Genomic DNA, 19,937 nt, shown 5'->3' on the forward strand with positions numbered 1-19,937 from the left:
TGTAAATACAGGACTTGAAACAAATTTCATACTATTTGTAATCCTTATGGCATTATAGCAACTATCACTCACATTTATCAACTGAAAATACTTGATCCCTAAATGTAACCCACTTCCTGGGTAATGAGTATGCCAAAACTACACACCAGAAATTAATGTTTTTATGAAAAGATTTACTTACATGAAGTGTAGGAAGTTACAGTGTCAAGACCCCTCAGGACTGAATAAGAATTATCTCAAAATAAATGCACAAGACCTCCTGTTTCAAATACACACCTTTTCAACATTTAATTTCTCTTCCCAACACTAAAATTTGACTGCAAATTCACAGAACAAAATACCAGCGACATTTCATAAATATTTCTTTCCCTGGATTTCCCAAGGAGAAACCCCCAAATTAGGAAATACAAAAACCCACAAGACCAAGTGTCAACTCTGATCAAACCTGAGAAAACAGCACTCTAAGAAGCATCTCAAAACTTTCCTGTCAAAACTGAAATAGTTGTCTGCAAATCTAATCATGCCTCCGTTCTTAGCCAACTCCACTAGAACTACTAGGAATGCTGTAGTTTTTAGAGAGAATTAGTTTTTAATCCCTTGCCAGTTATAATCCTGGTGCAAAATCAGCAGAGAAGATGTTTGCCAGGGTCTGCTGCCATGAGCCAACATCTGGGAACAGACCATTGTTTTCTTACCCCTGGTTCCACTTCACGGTCATCACAGACAGACTTGTCTTTAGGACCCAAGACCTAATTCATCAGAAAGGTATCTGAAAAACCCTGTATTTTCCCCTGTCATCCAACAGATATTTTCAGATATGTGTATGAAGAAGATGCATTGGAACATAAGCTACAGGTATCCATGACTGCAGGGCTGAGGTGAGTGACTGTAAAACCGCCTTGGTTCCAGACCAGTTCTGCAGAAGCTGTGCAGCCTTTCTGCAGCAGAACTGAAGAGACAGTAACTGATTATTAAATATATATGTACCATTCAAAAACTGAAGTACCAGAGACTGATAAAACTGTAACCTTATCTTAGCCCTGGTTTTGTTTTGGCCACAGACTTAGTACTAGATCTACTCTTTTTCTCTATCTATATACACAAACATCTATATGTTTATACACACACATACATATCTCAGCTAAACAAACAGTTTCTTGTAGTTAAACACTTACTTGATTTTAGCAATGCAGCAAGTGTGTCTAAAGCAACCCTGTCAATATAACAAGAAAAGTCAAACAACAAACAACTAGTGAACTTCATCTACAACATTGTAAAAAAAAAATACAGCTAACAGATTTCTTTAGCATCTACCTAAATGTTTTCCTGTTTGTGCTGTATCACAGCTTTGGCGTTAAAAAAATGTTTTATTAAAATATCATGCATCTCTTCTATATCTGAAATCTGATGGTGAAATTTAACATCAACATAACGGCTATACAAACTTACAGTCTTTGCAAAAAAAACAGTTAAGTGACAATGCAATGTTTATGAACTATATTCAATGGATGAGGTATTTCTGACACCCATGTTTTTATGTTTGCAGCTGAGCAAGTACTTCTGTAAAATAAAGGACACTGTTTTAGAAAACTGTAGGTGAAAACTTCCAGTGTATATAGATGTAACGCTCATCTATCTGCACTGCAATACAAGATCACACAAGTTATTTTGCACACAAGGTTTTGTCTGAACTAACTCAAGATGTACAACTAGAAAACATATATATTTATTTTTACCCGCTTTGTAAGGATAGACTTCACACATCTGATCTCAGACCATAAACAAGGATATCAAGATTACTCACATCATGGAATAGTAAGTTCATGTGTTTAATTTTAGCTGGGGCTTGAAGGGGCAGGGCTTTTTTTTTTTTTTTTTAATAGAGACACTCCAACAACCACGAGTACCAGATTTAGATAACATTATTTTGTTTGTAGTAAAGTTCAAATATGAAAAACTTGGTATTATTATTTTGTTAAGCAGATTTAAAAAATCAGTTTCCCCACAAGTATGAACTCCAAAAAGTTGGTAGTTACGTAAAGAAATTGCTATCTCCAGGAAGATCCACTTACTCATTGTAACCCTAAGCTCTCTAAAAAACAAACCAAAAAAAAAAAACCACCCTTGGAAAGAAAAAAAAAATCTAAAGATACCACTTTTAAGGTTCTCAGTGAAATGTTATTTATTTTACACAATAGTGCACTAGATAGCTGGAGCTTCCTACTCTATTGTCTCTGAGAGTTGATAATTGCTTTCAAGTGGAACACAAAGAAAATTCTATTAAAAAAAAAAAAACAGATAATGTCACTCTTCATCTGTGAGCCAATGGAACAGACAGAAAAATGATGGGATTGTCCTGATCAGTTTGTCCTGATTTGGACATAGCCACTGTACAGTTTCCATGCAAAAATATTAGAGGCAAAAAATAACATTTATATTCTTTTACCTGGACTATAACTGCATATTCTGATATTTTGTGTTACTCTGAAAAAGTCATATCTGTAGTTCTTCTTCCCACCTCCCTTCACTTTAACTTTCAAATACTAGTTACATTTGATTTCTCTAATATTCTTTTTCATAAAAAGTTTTGAAACATATCTTAAGTTTTTTCCATACACTGTATTAAAAAGACATTACTTACTTCATAAGACTAGTGTTCTTTTTACTAAAAGGGCCAATGATCTTAAACATCAGTTCTACTACTCCATTCTTTCCCAAGGACACTGCATTTACAGCTGGAAGAGTTAAAAAAAAAAAAAAATAAGATAATATAACAAGAAAGGCAAAAGAAAATCAATACACAAACTAAAATCCAGGCAAGTAAATTCTCAAGTACCAGACGCATATGCTCTAAGACAAACAATGACAAGCAGACACTACTCTTCATATAATCAGTGTAATAATCAACTCCTGATAAAACTTGCAAAAGAAAAAAAAAACATTACTTACTACTTTTCAGATAAAATTAACACACTAGTTCTTGTGCATGCTTCTGCTTCCTTTGTTACTGATATGTATCATAAAAAGGATTTGTATTTTTGTAAAGCTCATGGTTTAATCAAGACAACATCGTTTCTAAATTTTTGGGTCTATCATGTTCTATGACTTGCTGTTACCCTTCATTATCTGGATAGACAGGTCTATCAACCAGTATTTGCAAGCTAAGCATTTGCTGTAGAATCAAGAAATGCCAAACAGTATTACTCCATCTAACCCTTCTTGAGTTACGTTTTCTCAGAAAAAAATAGTAATCCAGTGAGAAGGGTACAAATTAAGAGAAATGGTGCTGATTTTGTGTTGTTCACAAAATGCATGCTGCATGGTTTACACAGGCAGAATGCATGCTGCATGGTTTACAAAGGAATTCAATTCCAAACTGAGCTTACAAATACACAGTCCTAGAAAAGTAAGAAGAGGACGACTAAGCAACAAGACGAGTTCAACACTGTAAGTGCCACATGAGTACAATTCAACACTTGTACCCAAGTTGCAATTTCATCATCAGCGGAACTATTATAACACTAAAAGCTAATGAAAATGAGGACTCTATTCTGGTAGCAAATGTAAACAAATTTTAAGTAATACCACCCATCAACATGAAATAAGCTACTACTTTTTATGTTTGTAAGGAGTGGGAAATATAGAAAGACAGAAGTGATCTAAGCATAATCCAAATTAGAGATTCAGTTCAATCTTCCATTTTCAGGCTCAAGAAAGTTTACCTGTATGAAAGCTAACCTGTATGAACATCTGTATTATCTTCTCCCGTTTAAAAGCATTTTACCTCATTATCAGACAGCTCAACAGAAATAAAGCTTCCACATAAAGTACTGGAACTCTACAAATTCTCACACGAATAATCTGAAAACAATCTTAAAGGTCATCAAATCAATTCTCCCAGAAAAATGCGGTTACACTTCCATCTTCATACATTTATTTAAAAGGTTGAATGGCCATTTTGAGTTCAGTGGAAAAAAAATCAGCGCAATTAACAAATGGGAGGTTCAGTGAGAATGATGTTGTTTTCAGCAACTTCCTACTACCTGCACAAACAATGAACCAGGCTTTTATGGAAGAGTTTTCATCCAACAGTAGGGCACTTCAATAAGGGGAAGGTTAAACAAAAAGTAAATATTTCCTGTGAGAACTAAGTTTTAAATTTGCCATCATGAATTAAAATAAAAATACAGTAAAAAGAAAAAAAACACGAGCATGTGTAATAAAGAGTAATTATTTCATTTGAAGTGCTTTTGCAAGCACAATGTTAGCATTAATGGCTTAGGTCATACAGCACTAGCATTTATACAAATGATGTGCACCCAAATTCAACATATTCAAATGCATTAAAGAATGCCAACCATATGTGCACTGAACAAAAACCAAAAGATACACAAGACGTACACAAACTTAACAGCTTTTATTAGACTCAAGCAATTTGACAATATAAAAATCAAATTCTCTGGTAACCATAGTAACTTTAAGCATTTAACATTAAACAAGTATGTAGATGCTGTATTTTTTAACCATATTTATGTCAAAAATATATAAATTATAAGCAAAATAAAAGTATTCAACCAATACTTACAGTTGGTTGAATAAACTCGTAATACTTGAAGGCATGGTAAAATTAGCCTGTGGTTCTGCAAATTCTGCTTCACTAAATTCAATGATATGTTCAGGGCACCATTAATTCTTGCCTTCATGCCAATCTTTTTGTCTGACATCAAAGAAATGCAAGATCAATCAAATCAGTTTTGAAATTATCATTAAAAAATGGCAGTTAAATAAACTGTGAATTCCTACAAGTGATATGTTAACTTTGCATATTTATTTATATTAAATATAATTTATATTGCATATTAAATATATATTTACCATGTTTTCCTCACCTCTACTCCTCCTTTTCTTCTCCTCTACTAATTCTGAGCACATGGATGTTTATTCAGCAATAAAGTTTTCTTAAACTTTAATTACAAAACTGCAAAGTATTAAGCCATATTACATAAGTCCATCATCATCACCTTTTGGGCCAATTTTTGCAAGAAGTGTATGAAGAAGCACCATTAATTCTTCATTTGGAGGAGACTCTCTGTTGGCATTCAAAAGCAGCTGCAACAAGATCTGTGTCCCTCCTTTAGTGACCAAGACACTTGCTCTCCGACCACCACCTAGAAATTTAATACACAATTTGTATCTTCAAAACCAAAGAGCAGTTAAATATCTAAGCTATAGTTAACATAAAGGAAGACTTTAAATAGCAATATTGATAGAAATATTTTCTTCAAATGTGAAGAAAAACATGCTGGACTTAGACTTACAGCAACATAAATTATATGTGCATAATTATTTAAAAAATCACTTCAGTCTTTATGTTCTTTTGATTCTCTCGAAGCGTAAAATGCATATAAAGACAGCTTTAGCAACCTTCAGGGAAAAATAAATAAATAAAACACGTCTACAGAAGAATACAAGAATATAATGACAAACTACTATCTTAATGAACACTTACCAATTGAGACTAATTCAATGAGAATATTTAGTATATTTAGAATAGTTTGAGGATCTCTTGTATTCTGCAATAAAAAAGATATTTGATTAATTTAGAAGTCCAATATTGTGTTTTAGATATTTAAATGTCACTAAAGTCAAACAAAACTTAAGATGTTACTTTCCAGCTAACCATCACACCATGCAGCCTGAATTAACCACAGAACCAATTAAAATCTAGTTCTTAGTATGACATATTAAATGGAATATTTGAAAAAATAAGGGAGAGAAATAATTAAATCCTTTATGATACTTAAAGACCCTATTTAATCATTAGACAGTCCTTTGACAAATTCAAGTTTTAGAGAAGAGCTAGAATAACAACATATTTAAAAATACAAAGCCCAGTGAGGATAGGAAAACTTGCAGTGTACACACAAGCAGAAAGATTAAAAGATTTTACCTCTAGGGTTGACAGGATAACTTCTATTCCAGTGGAACCCTTAGATGTCATCTCTTTCCTGGTTTTTTCTGACAGTAAGAAAAAGAAGGACATTTTTCTTTTAATGAAATAATTATTTTTTTTTAATCTTCCGTATTGGTTAGTATTACACCACTAGACACTTTTGTCTCTAGATTGAAAGTGACTTTTGAGAAGTGACAAGTGAAGATAGCCTGAAAGGGGCTAGGAATAAGGAACATTTGGAAGATAGGGGAAGAAGCAGAGCAAAAGCAGCTGTAACTCCATATACTTATGAGGCTAATTCATGGAATCAGATATATAAATCTTCAGTGGGTCAGTCTACCATGGAAACAGGTCATCTGTGAGCAGCAGTGAAAATAAACATGAGCCTTTTTAACAGTAAATAGATTATTCTTCATATGAATACTGTTCAAAGTACCTTTTATCAAACGAAGTAAACCTCCCTCTGTATTAACTGAATATCAATATAACTGCAGCAGTTAAATATTTTACAATGTACCAAATATGACAGTATCACATTAGCTGTTCTTACACTGTGAATTATTACTTAAATTGACTATAATATAATGCATGCTATAATTTATGATATAAATTCTGGAAAAATATATTGTATTGACAATACAAAATGTATTCGGTGTAACCAATATTATACCAAGTAATTTTAAACATGGCCTTAAACATGTGCCTTCAACAACCCACAACAGAAACAGATGGATAAAAAAGTTTAACAAGCAGGAAAAAAAAAATGAAGTTTTGCAAACAGGAAAAAAAAAAAAGTCCAGCAAAGAATAAACAGAAGGAGGAAGGCTCAAAAGGAAAACTACTACAAACAAAAAACAGTTATTTACCCTGACTCTGAACCAGATGAAGGATCTTTGAGGTAACATATCTGGCATTATCTGCTTCTCCTAATACAGAGTCCAAATTGATCTTCTCCAGCTGTGACAGCAGAGACATAGTCCGAGAATTGGTAGAAACACTAAAAAGAAAGAATTTTTACCTTCATTTGTATATCCACACAAAGCATGAAATCAAACATTAAATCAGAAAAAAAAAGGAAAAAACACTAAAAACAGGAAGTCCCATGAGGGAGTAAGAGGAGCGGCTACTTCTGTCATTTTTAAAACCACTTTAGTTCTCCTTAATTCTGGCAACTATTATTAACTGTTCTGGCAACAATTTTGCAAAGCCTACATTTCAGCAAACTAATTATATTTGAATATCATCTCCAAGAGCAAGTGTGAAGAGGTAAACTGGTTGCAGAAAGTTAAATACAGATATATGTTTATGTCAATTTGAGTAACTTCTATTGAATATAGTCAAGTGCCGGGTTAATGTATCAAACCAACTATTCAAGAAAAATAGGCTACTTCGTAGTCCCAAAGACTACTGTCATACAGACCGGTCTTTAAGAAGTGAAGGAAAAGATAATCATTCACAAAGTAAGAAAGCCAACACTCATCAGATAAAGAAAAAGATCACAATTTTGAGTACAAAACTTCAAAAAATCTCCAAATGTATCAACAGAGTTTGGATTCATCTTGAACACAAACAGTATCTTGGCCTGACATCACATACTTGCCTTGAAAATGTACTTTAATATAAGAAACTATTTCAAAGCAAGTATTTATATTTATAGGTAGAGAAAGAATTCATGTAAATATTTAGAGTGCTCGCAATAAAGTCAGTCTAGAATTGTTTTATTTACTCTTCAGTTTTAGGCCATAACAATTATTCAGAATAGTTTTCAAATTCACGTTCTTACATGAAAGTCATTTTTAGACAAATGTTTAACATGTGAATTATGGTCATATAATTAAATAGACGAAATGATTTCCAAGGTTAAACTACATTGACTTTTCACTTCTGCATCATTAGAATCCTGCAATAATCAACAATAATTCAATTTAGACACGTACTCTTCTGACTACCTGCAATAAAACTGACATATATAACATTAACCTTATAAATACTGTAAGTTTTGTTTATAACAATGCAAAATTATTACATCTTCATTTGTATTTTATGTCTTGGAAAACACCTCCCACAGCTAACTGTTAAAGGAATTAGTTTACACATAGGCATAAATGTTAAAGTCAAGGAAAAAAAGTAGCTGATGGCAAAGGTCACACCACTGTGAAAGCAAACTGATACAGCAGTTGCAGAGGAAACTGCTTCCACAACTATTATTTAGATGTCAGTGTAGAAAAGTAAAGTGCATAACCAAAAAACAACTTCAGATTATACATGGTACTTATAAATTGTATAAGAACTTGTATATAAACTGTATAAATATAAAATTGTATATAAACTGTATAAATACACCAGTAGTAAGCAACGGCAATACTAATTACAGAGCTTCAATCAAAGTAATTTTATATTGAGAAGTGTATCATTTTTTCAGTCATTTGCTAGACTTTGGTTTAAAAGTATTTTTGATCTCAAATAAATCTGATTTGCTCAAATGCTATGTTTTAATCTATAACTAAAGTAATTACCTCCAGTTCCTTCTCACCATTCAATACCAGGCTGAATAGTAATAATAAAGCTACAATTATTTATTTGCCTAAACTTTGTTCTGTTTGCTTCTACTTCTCCATTTTTCACTGAACTTGAAATACTCCAAAGTAAGCCCCAAATTGTAATGAAATACACAAGCTCTGTCGATGTGGTCACAGACTTCCAAAGGCCATTAACTTCACCTGCCCCATAGCAAAAATAATAGTCCAGGCAACCCACAAAGAAGTCACTGTGTAGCAGAGCTGCTGTTTTATACATGCATGTGAGAGCATGCATATATGGTGGGGCGTAGGGAGGGAGTATTTCCATTTAGGTGTACCATTGGTCTCGGAATGACATAAATGTAGTTTAAAAGTAGGAAACAAACAAGGACAACAACAAAGATGTTCCTTAATAACAAACAAAGGAATAGGGAATACAGGTTTTTCTAAACACAAAACTAAAGAAATTAATGCTTCAAAGCACATCCAATTTTGACTCCTCTGGCCAGATAACTACAAAAAGGAACACCGGCACGTGGAAGTTATATACCATGTAGAGACAGTTAACATCTAGCGTAATCTCTTCACACTTACTAAAAGATTTAAGGGGTTTAGGAAGGGTAAATAATCCTCACCACAGTCTGGTATAACAATTTAAGCCCAGCAGTTCAGGGGTGTAATCTCCTCCTGGGGCCAGAATTTCTACTAAGAGCAAGAAGCACTCACCACAGCAGTTAAACTGTTATCTTTAGAATGATTTTTGGCTATTGATCTTGCAAGAATTCTTCCAACAGAAATATAGCCAAATCAACCTCAAATCCTCAGATCACACAGTAAAATGTTCTTGAAATGACACCTGCCCAGTGGCTATGCTCAAATATAAATCAAAGTCACGATTTCTTCTTAGCTATTTCCCTAACTGAAATTTCTTAGCTTATTTTTCTTAGTTCAATTTTCTCCTTAAAACAAGAATTACACTTTTATTATATTCTACAATGATATACATACTGGTATACAACACTGTGACAGATTTCAGTACCTGCACTGTAAATTAAAAAGTCTGTAGGACACAAATTATGTCAGCTAGGCTGACTGATTCTGCTCCTGCTCATAACATCACCGTGACAACCTATTTGACCTATGAATCAAGTGCAACTCCAGTTTGGGGTGGAACTCTTTTCTCATATCTGTAATGCAAATACATATGTCTTGTCAAATAAATAACCCAGGATCCATATCTAGAAGACAGCTCTCAAAAACAAAGAGGTACAACATAATTCAGTGCTTTTAACTCATCAGCCAGGTAAAACACAGAAATAATCAGAACAGCACACTAAAAGCAGCGTCCTGTCAAGCTAAATTTCCTCTTAAGTTGCTGACATTGCAGAACCTCACATGAAGACCCCGAACACTGCGGCCTGCCTTTCATGTAAGACTTCTTTTCCCACAGTGTGCAGAACCCTTCTTTTTAACAAGGAAAGCATTTTTCACCTCACCCATTGTAAAGCCTTCTCGTAAGAGGACTCTGTAGTCACTGAGGTTTACATGGTGTTTCCACTGTCTCTAATTACAATAAGCATAACTGAGGAGCCTTAACTCCTTAACTCTAACTTCACAAGGTCATCAAAAGTGTTCTCCTCAGAGATGAATCAAGGCCACATTTGCACTTCCTGACAGACAAATGTCCAACCTGTCCTTACAGCCTGCTAAAAACAGAAACTAAATAACCAAAGACGGCTTCATTGTAATGCTTTGCATACTTTGATTTACAAGTTTCAATAAGAATTGGTATTTCAGAGAAATAAGATTGAAGCCAAAATACCCTATTATGCTGCACTGAGGATTTTTTTTAAATATCAGATAGTTTGATGAAACTAGGTGGTTCAAACTGTGCTAGCTCAAAAGAATAAAACTGTTTTTTTAAATATACACTTTTTTTTTTTACAGATTTATACATTTTATACACAGAAAAATTTATAAAAATAAAAAAGTATTTCAAGCTTCCTGATGTTTAAAAGGGTTATTGCCTTCTGTAGTTAATTGCATAGCTTTTTCAAATATTTGTTAAAATAAGCTATCATGAAACTAACAAACAACTCTTGAAATCTTCTGTAATTTCACTGTTGTTTGCCCTAATTGTATGCTGAGTTGTAGGGCTGTTGGAGAATTAAATACATCTTGTGACAAATTCCATGACTTCCTGGGCAGTAAAAGTAAACTTGTCCTTTAATTCATTCAGTAGTAATCATTTGTATGTTTTGCCTGTATATGCATGAAATGATGAAATTAATTGATATTTCTTTCAATGAAATTGAATGTATATAAAGTTATATATGGACATGTCTGAGATTAAATGCAGACAAATTTAAAGTGTAAAAAGTTATTTCTTAAAAATCAGGCTACTTTATGCTAACCAATATCAACTCCCTCAGTTTTTCAGGACATAAATTCCCACTCTCTCATCAGGGACACATGATGAATATTTTACTTATATTACTAATAACATAGGCACCGTGTCTTCACAAATCTCAAATAGCTTGATGTTGAGAAGTCAGTATAGTTTTAAATTTACCTTTTTTCAGATGATAATTTTACTTTGTTCATATCGGAAACCTGATTCTTCAAATCACCATCTCTGATAACCTGGAAGATATTAAACAGTTACATATTATCAGTATCTATTGCTCTTCAATGATGAAGCGTTACCACCATATTGAGCATCTCTACACTAGAAATGTTAAATAAGTTAACCCTCATTGATCACACTTCTCTGCACTGGCAGAAGCTTTTCCTCTCTTCACCCTGTGACACAGCTTTTAAAATAAAGCATTGCAGTGTAAGCATGGAGTGTGGTTCCACATTGTAATTCAGTCCTACCAAGCTCAGAGTCTGATTACAATAAAGCAGGAATTGGTATCAGAGATTTAACAGCCAACATTTTCATGTCCACAACTAAGTCACCAAACAAAGCTCCTCCTGAAGTCAGTACATGCCCATTTTTAAACTTCCTTGATATTGCTGTGAGATACCACAACATGCTTACTTCTGACTGCCATTTCATGCATCTATGGGATAACTAGGAACGGAGGCACTACAAGAAACACGGAGTGTTTGGTGTTCTTATTTAAGCAAGACCTGAATACATTTCTTGGACAGAACCCATATCGTGCTAAGGACACAATTTTCCTACCCTTTTAAGGACATAGTGTCCTCAGGCTACACTGTTTCCTCAAATGGTGTCTCCAAGCAATTAAGGTTGCAGTCTACAGGACCATTAACTGAACCTCAGTACTTCCATTTGAGATCTAACATGAATAGCAAATACTCTACTAAAAAAAAAACAACAAACAAACAAAAAAAAAGAAATACAACCAACCAAACAAACAAGAACAACAACAACAAAAAAAAAACACAGTGTTTTCGAAGGGCACAGTGGTTAGTTTTAAGACAGAAGTTGTCCAAAGATATAGGAAGTGAGAATGAAGGCAATAATGCAGTTGTGAAATGCAGACAAGAAACAGACCCCACAGAGAAATTTGCAAGACTTATCAAAAATATTTGTTCAATATATATAATAAGCAGTTTTTGATTACTGGTAAATTCCATTTGGCAGCTGCTAAAAGCCTAAAGCAGATGAAGAATGCAACAAGCTTATTTCCAGACTTACCTGAAGACAGAATCTTCTTCCAACAGCCAGGAAGCAATTGCTCAGATTTTTAAAAGAATTGCAGCCTGACTCAAGCTAACAGGTGTTCCAGATTTGACCAAGTACCCTTCAAGTGTAAACTACCTTGACTTCATTTAAAGAAAATGAATAGTTACAGGACAATAACTGTGTCCACCACAAAGCAGACAATCTGACAAATTAAAAAGTCTGGATTATTTGAATCAGGCTGCTGGTCTTACTGGGGGGAAAATATTAGATTCCTGAGTTCAAGTAGCCAAGTGCTGTTCAGCTAGCAGCGTTGACCTGCTGTCAGACAGATGATGAACAGTCTGCCAGTGCCAATGGTTTCTACATAGTATAGTGTACTGAACTGCTTTACACGTACAGCCAGATACACAGATGAACTATCTTGAACTACAAGGTCTTAATTTGTTCGACTCTAAATTTGACACAAAGTATTTCAGTAAACACAATGCACAAATACTCCAGGACAAGGGGAAAAAGACAAGCAGGTAAGAAAGTATGAGAAGCCCTTAAAAAAAAAACAAGCAGGGAGAACATGAAAAGAACACATACACCAGCAATCCAGAGGATTGTGGTGGAACATATATACATAGTAAGGTAACAAACTCTCTCTTTGACTTTCTACTAATGTAGAATATATGAAATGACGCAAAAAAAAAAATATATCATGTTGAATTTGAATACAATATTGCTAGGAAGGTAAAGACAGAAGGTGTATGGGGCTCGATTTAAACATTTTTTAAACACAGCTAGTGACACGAGTCTGCCAGGACAGAGCAGAGCAGAGGATAAATTAGCAACGATTATTAAGCATTTAGAAGAGCACCTGAAGAAAACAAAACAAGAAAAACAACAATCAAGCCTTAAATTGAAGGGAAACAGAGGGGAGTAGAAGGTGTTGACTAGTTAAATTTCAAGTTGATATATGCTGGATTCTGTGGAATCTCCCTCAGTCATTTCATACTGTCTGTGGAACATTATATCCTCTGGTCTCCCACCTGGACAGCGCAAACAGGCAAATTCCTTGGAGGAAATTTCTTGAGACAAGTAAATTTCCAAATCAGAAGCTGCAACAACGCTACCAACACTAACAAATGAAACAGACTGCAGGAGGTTGCACATAATTTTCACCTTATCCTTTCTCCCCCAAAAGTAAAGACATGCCTTATGTGGCATGCATTTGCCTGCTTCCCAGGTAAATTCTGTCACTGAGCCTCCAACTCACCTTTGCTGGGGATCCATCTCTTCAGCCCTGTAAGACTCATGGGCAAAGCCTAAGCAAAAGGGCAGAGGACAGACCCAGTATTTACCTTTCTCATAAGCTTCAGAATGTGCTGAAACGTAACAGAGTAACGTGGAGCCTGCATTCCTACTTCTAAACCACCCCCCCCCCCCCCCCCGACACATGCATCAAGTAGTTGTGGTGTTTGTTGCCCAAACCCTTCTTTAGGGACACCAGCTCTTTCCTTGGTCTCACCTATCCATATCTGATGTACAGTTAAACCTGGCTCTTTCCCATCTTAGGTAATCATGTGCTTTCATGATCCTAAATCCACTATTTTGGGGGAAGAAGTACCTAGAATGCCATCTGTTTAAAATAATAATAATAATAATAATAATAATAACAATAACAATAAAAAAATTCCGTCACTAAAATCAGGTGTATGCCTGTCCCACTCCCCTTGTTTGTCTTTTCTCAGAGGATACTTTTTCATTTTCACACAAATACCAACAATGCCATACCGCATCAGAAAGCCACCTAAATCATCAGCTTTACTTTCCATCATCTACCCAATAATGCAAAGAGGGAATCAAAAAAGTAAAAGCTACTAACCTAATACTTCATATGCACTGTCACAGAGCTTTTCCTGCATCTTTGAGATTCTGATACTTAAACTGACATGCATATTTCAGGAGAAAGTAAATACATGCCTTATTTAATTGTACGCCACCCAGGCAGAATTTCTACATAGTGTGAACAGCCATTTTTAAATAAAATTGAAGAAATCAGATTATACTCAATGCAGTAATGTGTACGCCTCAGCTGCACCAGAACTTGCAGTTAAGTACATTCACTGTATATTGTTTTCTCTTTTATCTCCCATTAATCACTAATGGGCATTAAACAAATAAATAAAATCAAACTCCAATCTTTACACTAAATTGTAATCATATTAAGAAAAAAAGCATAGTCACATTAGTATAACCATTAGAGCATGTCAGTGCTAAGCAGGTTTATTGGCATTTTTCTCGCATCAAATCTGAAAAATTCTCATATATTAAACAGGGTAACCTCACATCTGAGGCTCAAAATGTTTATTTTAAGTAACAGCAACTCTGGTTTCATGAGCTGGATCCCCCCCCCCACTCCCCTTTGTCACTGAAACTTGAAGTTTTTTGATACATACATTTTAAATATATATTTTGGGGTATTATACCAGACTGTCTTGCCATCATGTCCATTTTCCTGAAATGGAAAATTCTTCCCCAAAAGAATGCTTTCAAACAACTGCCACGGAAGACAAATCTAGCAGAATTCAGCAAGCTAACGGTAAGCAAAGTGAGCAGCAGTTGTAGTCAGACGAGGAAAAACAACTCTGCCACAAACACAGATGTGCTTACAAGCAGCACGTACGGGCCGTGCCAGATGAAGCTGATGCCTGGAACCCCATGGAGACTGAAAAAGCCCCAAAGCTTTTGTGCTGAAGTCCTGCTATTAGGACTCTCTCTGAAAGAAAATAAGTTAATCTGTCTGCTACTGAAGCTGGAAGACATTTTGATTTTACATAAGCTGAATTCATATGCTTTAACTGACCAAAAGATTTTAATATGGAAAATGCTGGTCATGGAAGAATAAATGTGATTAAAAACATTAAAATATCTTTTTTTTTTCATAAAACAAAACAAAACAAAAAAAACAGAAAATAAAAACACCTTAAGAAAGCCAAAGACCTCTGAAATCAACCCTAGTTAATAGTAGGACTTTGCTGCACAAAATCTCAAAAAAAAAAAAATTTTTTTTGCATGATACATGAGTTTTAACAAATCATATCCACCAGGAGACAAAACAAAGATTCAGTTTCTCCATGTAAATTTGGCACATTAAGTCTGCAAAACCTGCTGGACTGTTCATCTCTATTTCCTTATTTTGCTTTGTATTCAAAGCTAGGTGCATCCCAAGTATTTTCAAAGCCAGAGCTCAGTCTTCATTTATGCTCATCATGGAATTACTGATTTGAAAGGTTTAGAAAAAAAAAAAAAAGGAACTGTAACAAGTGCATAGCAAACAAATTCTTTCTCAGACAGTGAAAGCAAGTAGCTGAGCAAAATCTTTCTAAATGTTGCAGTATTAAGAATACATATATATATGTGAAAGAGATGGGAAACAATTCAGAGGACAGAATTGTGTCAAGTAACAATAAATTAAAAAATTAAATACAGTAGATATGAAGAAATTATGTAATGATTTAAAATGTTGTAAATGCCAGGCAGCAAAAAGTTGGGAAGTTACAACTCAGCTAAAACCTGCCACAAGATCAGAAGGCTGCAAACAAGGGTAGGCTCTGAAAAAGACAGCTTTACCTCTCACATAAGCATACATGAGCCACCCTCCACCGTCCCAGTGCAGACTAAACCAGAAGCAAACAGGCTTTTGATAGTACAGCACTTCACATACCCCAGAGCCTCAGAAACTGTTTATGGACTTAAAAAAAATCTTTAGGAGACACTGAAAAAGTCTGTTTAAACACAACTTAGAATAAAAAAGTGCTCTTAAAAATCAGCTACTGCCTTTTCCTTGTACCCTTTCCTATAAATATTTAGAGTAGAAAATAAAGTCAGCTGATTAGTTCACTCACTGCTGTATTATTGCACAATGATTACTTTTTGACATGACTACATAAACTGCAGTACACACTCAGATATTCAAAACAACACATATAAAGCTTCACAGAAGACTGCGGCACCAAAGCCCTGCACAGCAACCTGTCAGCTATGTCATGCAGCCTATTACCACCACCACATTTAACTGTAAAAACAAGTCTGATATGAGCTGCCTGAAAAGCTGTAAATACCTAAGTCATTCCCTTAAAAACAAACAACAACAACAACAAAAACCCCACAGCAACAACAACATCAACACACAAAGCCTTTCACCAGAAAAAATAAAAATAAAAAATAAGAAAATTGCACTTCATTTCTTGCCTGGAAAGAAGCTCCTAGAAAGTTACCAATGCACCATAATTGTACTCCTCAAGACATGACAAACTTGCCAACGTCACACTCAAGAGTATCACATTCAGAACTTGCGTGATTTGAGTTGACAGAAATATTGCCAAAGTCAGCTGCTTCTTGCACAGATAATATAACCCTTTCATCAGGCAGAAGGTGAATGGTATGGGGACGGGGGGAGATGGGGGCAGTAAAAATAGCCGTGAGGGGAAGGACTGCCATAGCAGAAACTAAGCATTTCCCTTTGCCACATACTGAACATGAACTGGAAACCCCAGTAATATTCCTGATTTCTTGGCAATGCTTCAATGACAGAGTGTTAAACCTCAGAGGTGCTTGCCAGCACCTAACCCAGTGACTGGTCCCTTGGGCTTACGCTGTCAGGATAGCTAACATAGGTCTGTAAAGACATAATCCAAAAATCTATGCTTGTTATAGTTCACCTGCTGAGTTAGAGCAAACCATCAAGCCTTTTAATCCAGATGAAGAGAATAACAAACAACAAAACAACAACAATCAACCGATGCCTCCATGTTGCAGATTTATATACTGAAATGCATTTCCAGCTCTTTAAGATAATTCTGCTCATCACTAAGCACAAATACAATCACATCACAATCCATAAGATCTCTCAGCAACCACTCTCATTTTCAAAACCTTGATTTCTACTATTTAGGTTGTGAATTATACATGAGACAATTAAAACGGTATTGCCTCCCTCGAGTATACACAACACTGGACACCCTGTTTCTCATAAATTGCTTTTTTTTTTTTTTAAAGGGGGTAGCAAAATACTTATATGCATCTTTTAGTGTATTAAGCTTTTAGGATGACAGTTTCGTGACTTTCATCTCTGTAGCTATTGCAAAAAAAAAATTTAAAAGAGGAAGTATAACTGGGTGCTCCCCCCCTCCCTCCCAACTTTCAGTCTTTCTACATGTAAATGTTACAAAACTCTATTTCCAAATGTAAACCACGCTGAACTCTGTGTATCCAGGGCACGCATCGAACTGCTCATAATCTTCTTGATGCTTAGCACAGGATATTGGGCAGTTAAGCTGTGGATAGTGGCAGGGCTTGAAAGCATACTCAGAGATACACTGCCATTACAAATCCCTCCTAAGCACTCCCACAGGCAGCTGCCTTGTACAGCACTCATGCTCATTCCAAGAAACCTGACTTCCTCTGTAAGTTCTTTAAGGAGTTTAAATACTTCAGTTACCGCAGTCGTCACTCCAGTGCCAGAGCGACTTGAGCCGCACTCAGTTCTCTCAAACATTAGCAATTCATACCACAGAAGCAATCTCTTCAGAGCAATGAGCTCACAGATACTGGAAATCAAAGAAAAGTTTCAATTAACGTATGCCAAGACCCAAAAAACGGGCAGTTCCCAGATATGTTCAGCTGAGCATCACCATGTTTAAAGGCCGCAAAGTCTCTTATCATGAGATAGGTTGCTGCCGACTCCCTGGGTGCGTGCAAGTCTTCTCTAGGCTGACACCTAAACATGAGATGAAACAGCAAGTTGCCTCAATCAGCCAAGAGGACTTCAAAAAGCCTTCTCTCAGGTTTCCCCTCTCTAGTTGTAGCTTCTCGTGCACAATTTTGGAAAAGATGCTTCCAAGAAGGATAACCTTACCTGTAATAAGCATCAGCTGATTGCTTGTTACCGTCTACAACTGTTGCAGAATTAGATTTACTCAACTCTAACGAAGCAGCAATTAAGGATTTATAATACAGCTTTATAACAGATAGCACAGATTATATGAATTTTAACCGTATTTAATCAGTATCTAAGTATTAGTCAATTAACATAATGATCTACAGGAATTTGCTACAATAGAAACAGTGACTTACTTAAAGATAGGTGAATGGCAAGGTTCACACAGGTCTTACTGCAGAGTCCTGAGGGTGTCTGAAACCAGTCCCATGTGCTTCCAAAATACCCCCTGGAGTGAATTACTCACCCTACTCCCTATTTGCCCACGGACGAGCTTGTTCCTCACAGCCCCAGCCCTAGGATGCACACCCCCTTGGGGTGCCTGAGCTTGGGGGGCAGGAGGGTGCAGCTTGCTGCATTCTCTGGAGAGCTGAGCTCTCGTTTGGGATCAGTATTTATAGGATTGCAAGACCATCATCTTTTGATCAGTAATTCTCCAGGACTCAAGCCTTTTGCCCATTTGTTTATGATCCAGGTTGTGCAACCCCCCTCCCCTCAGCACTTATTCACGACGTTGCCACACCACAGGGCGTGGATGTGATCGGAGGGGAGGCCTGACCATCGGGGCCTGCATCGCACACGCAGCAGGTGCACAACACGTACACAACAGGGGAGCAAGGCAGCGCCAGGCTTCGCCCACACTCCGCAGATAACAGAGGTAGGGTGTCAAGATGACTCCTCCTTTGATTACAGAGAAGAAGGAGATGAGGCAACGTATTTATTAGTTAAAGTGGTTGACTAGTAGTCGAGTCCAGATCCCTTATCAGGTTGTTTGCTAGACCCTGATGCGCTTCCTTACCTCCCATGAGAGATTTCATGGGAACGAGCTCTGCCCTGCTGCTAATGAGCTCTCTGGCCCAAGGAGCGATCACAGGGAGGCCTGCTGTGGCTCACAAGCCTCAGCTAGACTTAGGGCACGTACAGGAGCAAAGCAAACCCACCGCAGCTACCAAAGCACACCAGTATTTTTCGATCCAAAAGCTTTCATTTAGAGGACAATTTGTGATGGAAATCTAAGCATGAGCACTGCCCCTCTGTGATTAGGTACCTCTTCACAGTCTACCCTTCAAATATCCACACTCTAAGACTATTCCTTGGTTTGGCATCCCCCCCTTCGCTTTTTGAAGGAAATAAAAGCAGAGACTTTATATTTATTAAGCTCTTGAAGTCCACAGTTTAGGCTAGCATAAAAAAAAAATCACAGTGATGAGTTAAGACATCAGAAGCTAACAATAACAATCCATTCTGCTGAAATGGGGGTACGTGATAAAATTATCCTGATGTTACATACAAAGGTTTCCAGAAAAGGCTATTGCCTTGCCACTCTCCCCCAGCCAAAAAAAAAAAAAAAAAAAAGGAAGGAAAAAAATCCAATACAGACTCGCACTCGCACTCACAATGTGCGTCGTCTGGTATTTCCAGAAAAACTCTTAGGTCAACAAGTATGATTTCACTGACGGATTAACCAGAAGGTGGGGCTGTCCTATTAGCATCGCCCTGTCATTATATGCGGCAGCGAGATATACAATGACTACTTGCAAAACAGGGAAGCCTTTCCATGAAACATAACCCATAAAGGTAGTCCTTCTGGTGGTTTAAGCATACCTGCTCGGCTAGAAGAACACCGTTTGCAGGGGGGAAAAAATAAAATAAAATTGCTAGGGAGGCGGTTCCTTCTTCAGGGAAACATAGAGACGAAAACGAGCATTTGTGCCACGACCCCGCATAAAAGTTTCACGGTGTTCCTGCATCCTGCGGGCACGCCGAGGAGCCGCACCTCTGCCCCCACGCGTGCAAGCACCGCGCCCCCACCCAGGCCACAGC

General features: G+C 36.3%; 1 protein-coding gene across 11 annotated transcripts in view; it reads right to left on the reverse strand.

Moving 5' to 3' along the window:
* AGTPBP1 (ATP/GTP binding carboxypeptidase 1) overlaps positions 1-19,937 on the reverse strand; it is a 67,177-nt gene that overhangs the window by 40,684 nt on the left and 6,556 nt on the right. For 8 of the 11 annotated variants that reach the window (XR_013943077.1, XR_013943078.1, XM_080572611.1 and 5 more), the window contains 8 exons: positions 11,045-11,115; positions 6,820-6,950; positions 5,951-6,018; positions 5,510-5,573; positions 5,022-5,168; positions 4,586-4,717; positions 2,642-2,735; positions 1,176-1,213 (listed from right to left, as the gene is read on the reverse strand). Coding sequence is in view for 9 of the 11 variants with exons in the window: in XM_080572611.1 (XP_080428737.1) it covers positions 1,176-1,213; positions 2,642-2,735; positions 4,586-4,717; positions 5,022-5,168; positions 5,510-5,573; positions 5,951-6,018; positions 6,820-6,950; positions 11,045-11,115 (745 nt within the window). In the remaining 2 variants the exon portion in view is untranslated. Of the gene's footprint in view, positions 1-1,175; positions 1,214-2,641; positions 2,736-4,585; positions 4,718-5,021; positions 5,169-5,509; positions 5,574-5,950; positions 6,019-6,819; positions 6,951-11,044; positions 11,116-13,388; positions 13,438-17,615; positions 18,179-19,937 lie in introns of those variants that run through there. The other 3 variants (XM_080572616.1, XM_080572615.1, XM_080572610.1) reach the window with 2 other exon arrangements.

The sequence above is a fragment of the Anser brachyrhynchus genome (assembly GCF_964034855.1).
Source record: "Anser brachyrhynchus genome assembly, chromosome: Z".
NCBI lineage: Eukaryota > Metazoa > Chordata > Aves > Anseriformes > Anatidae > Anser > Anser brachyrhynchus.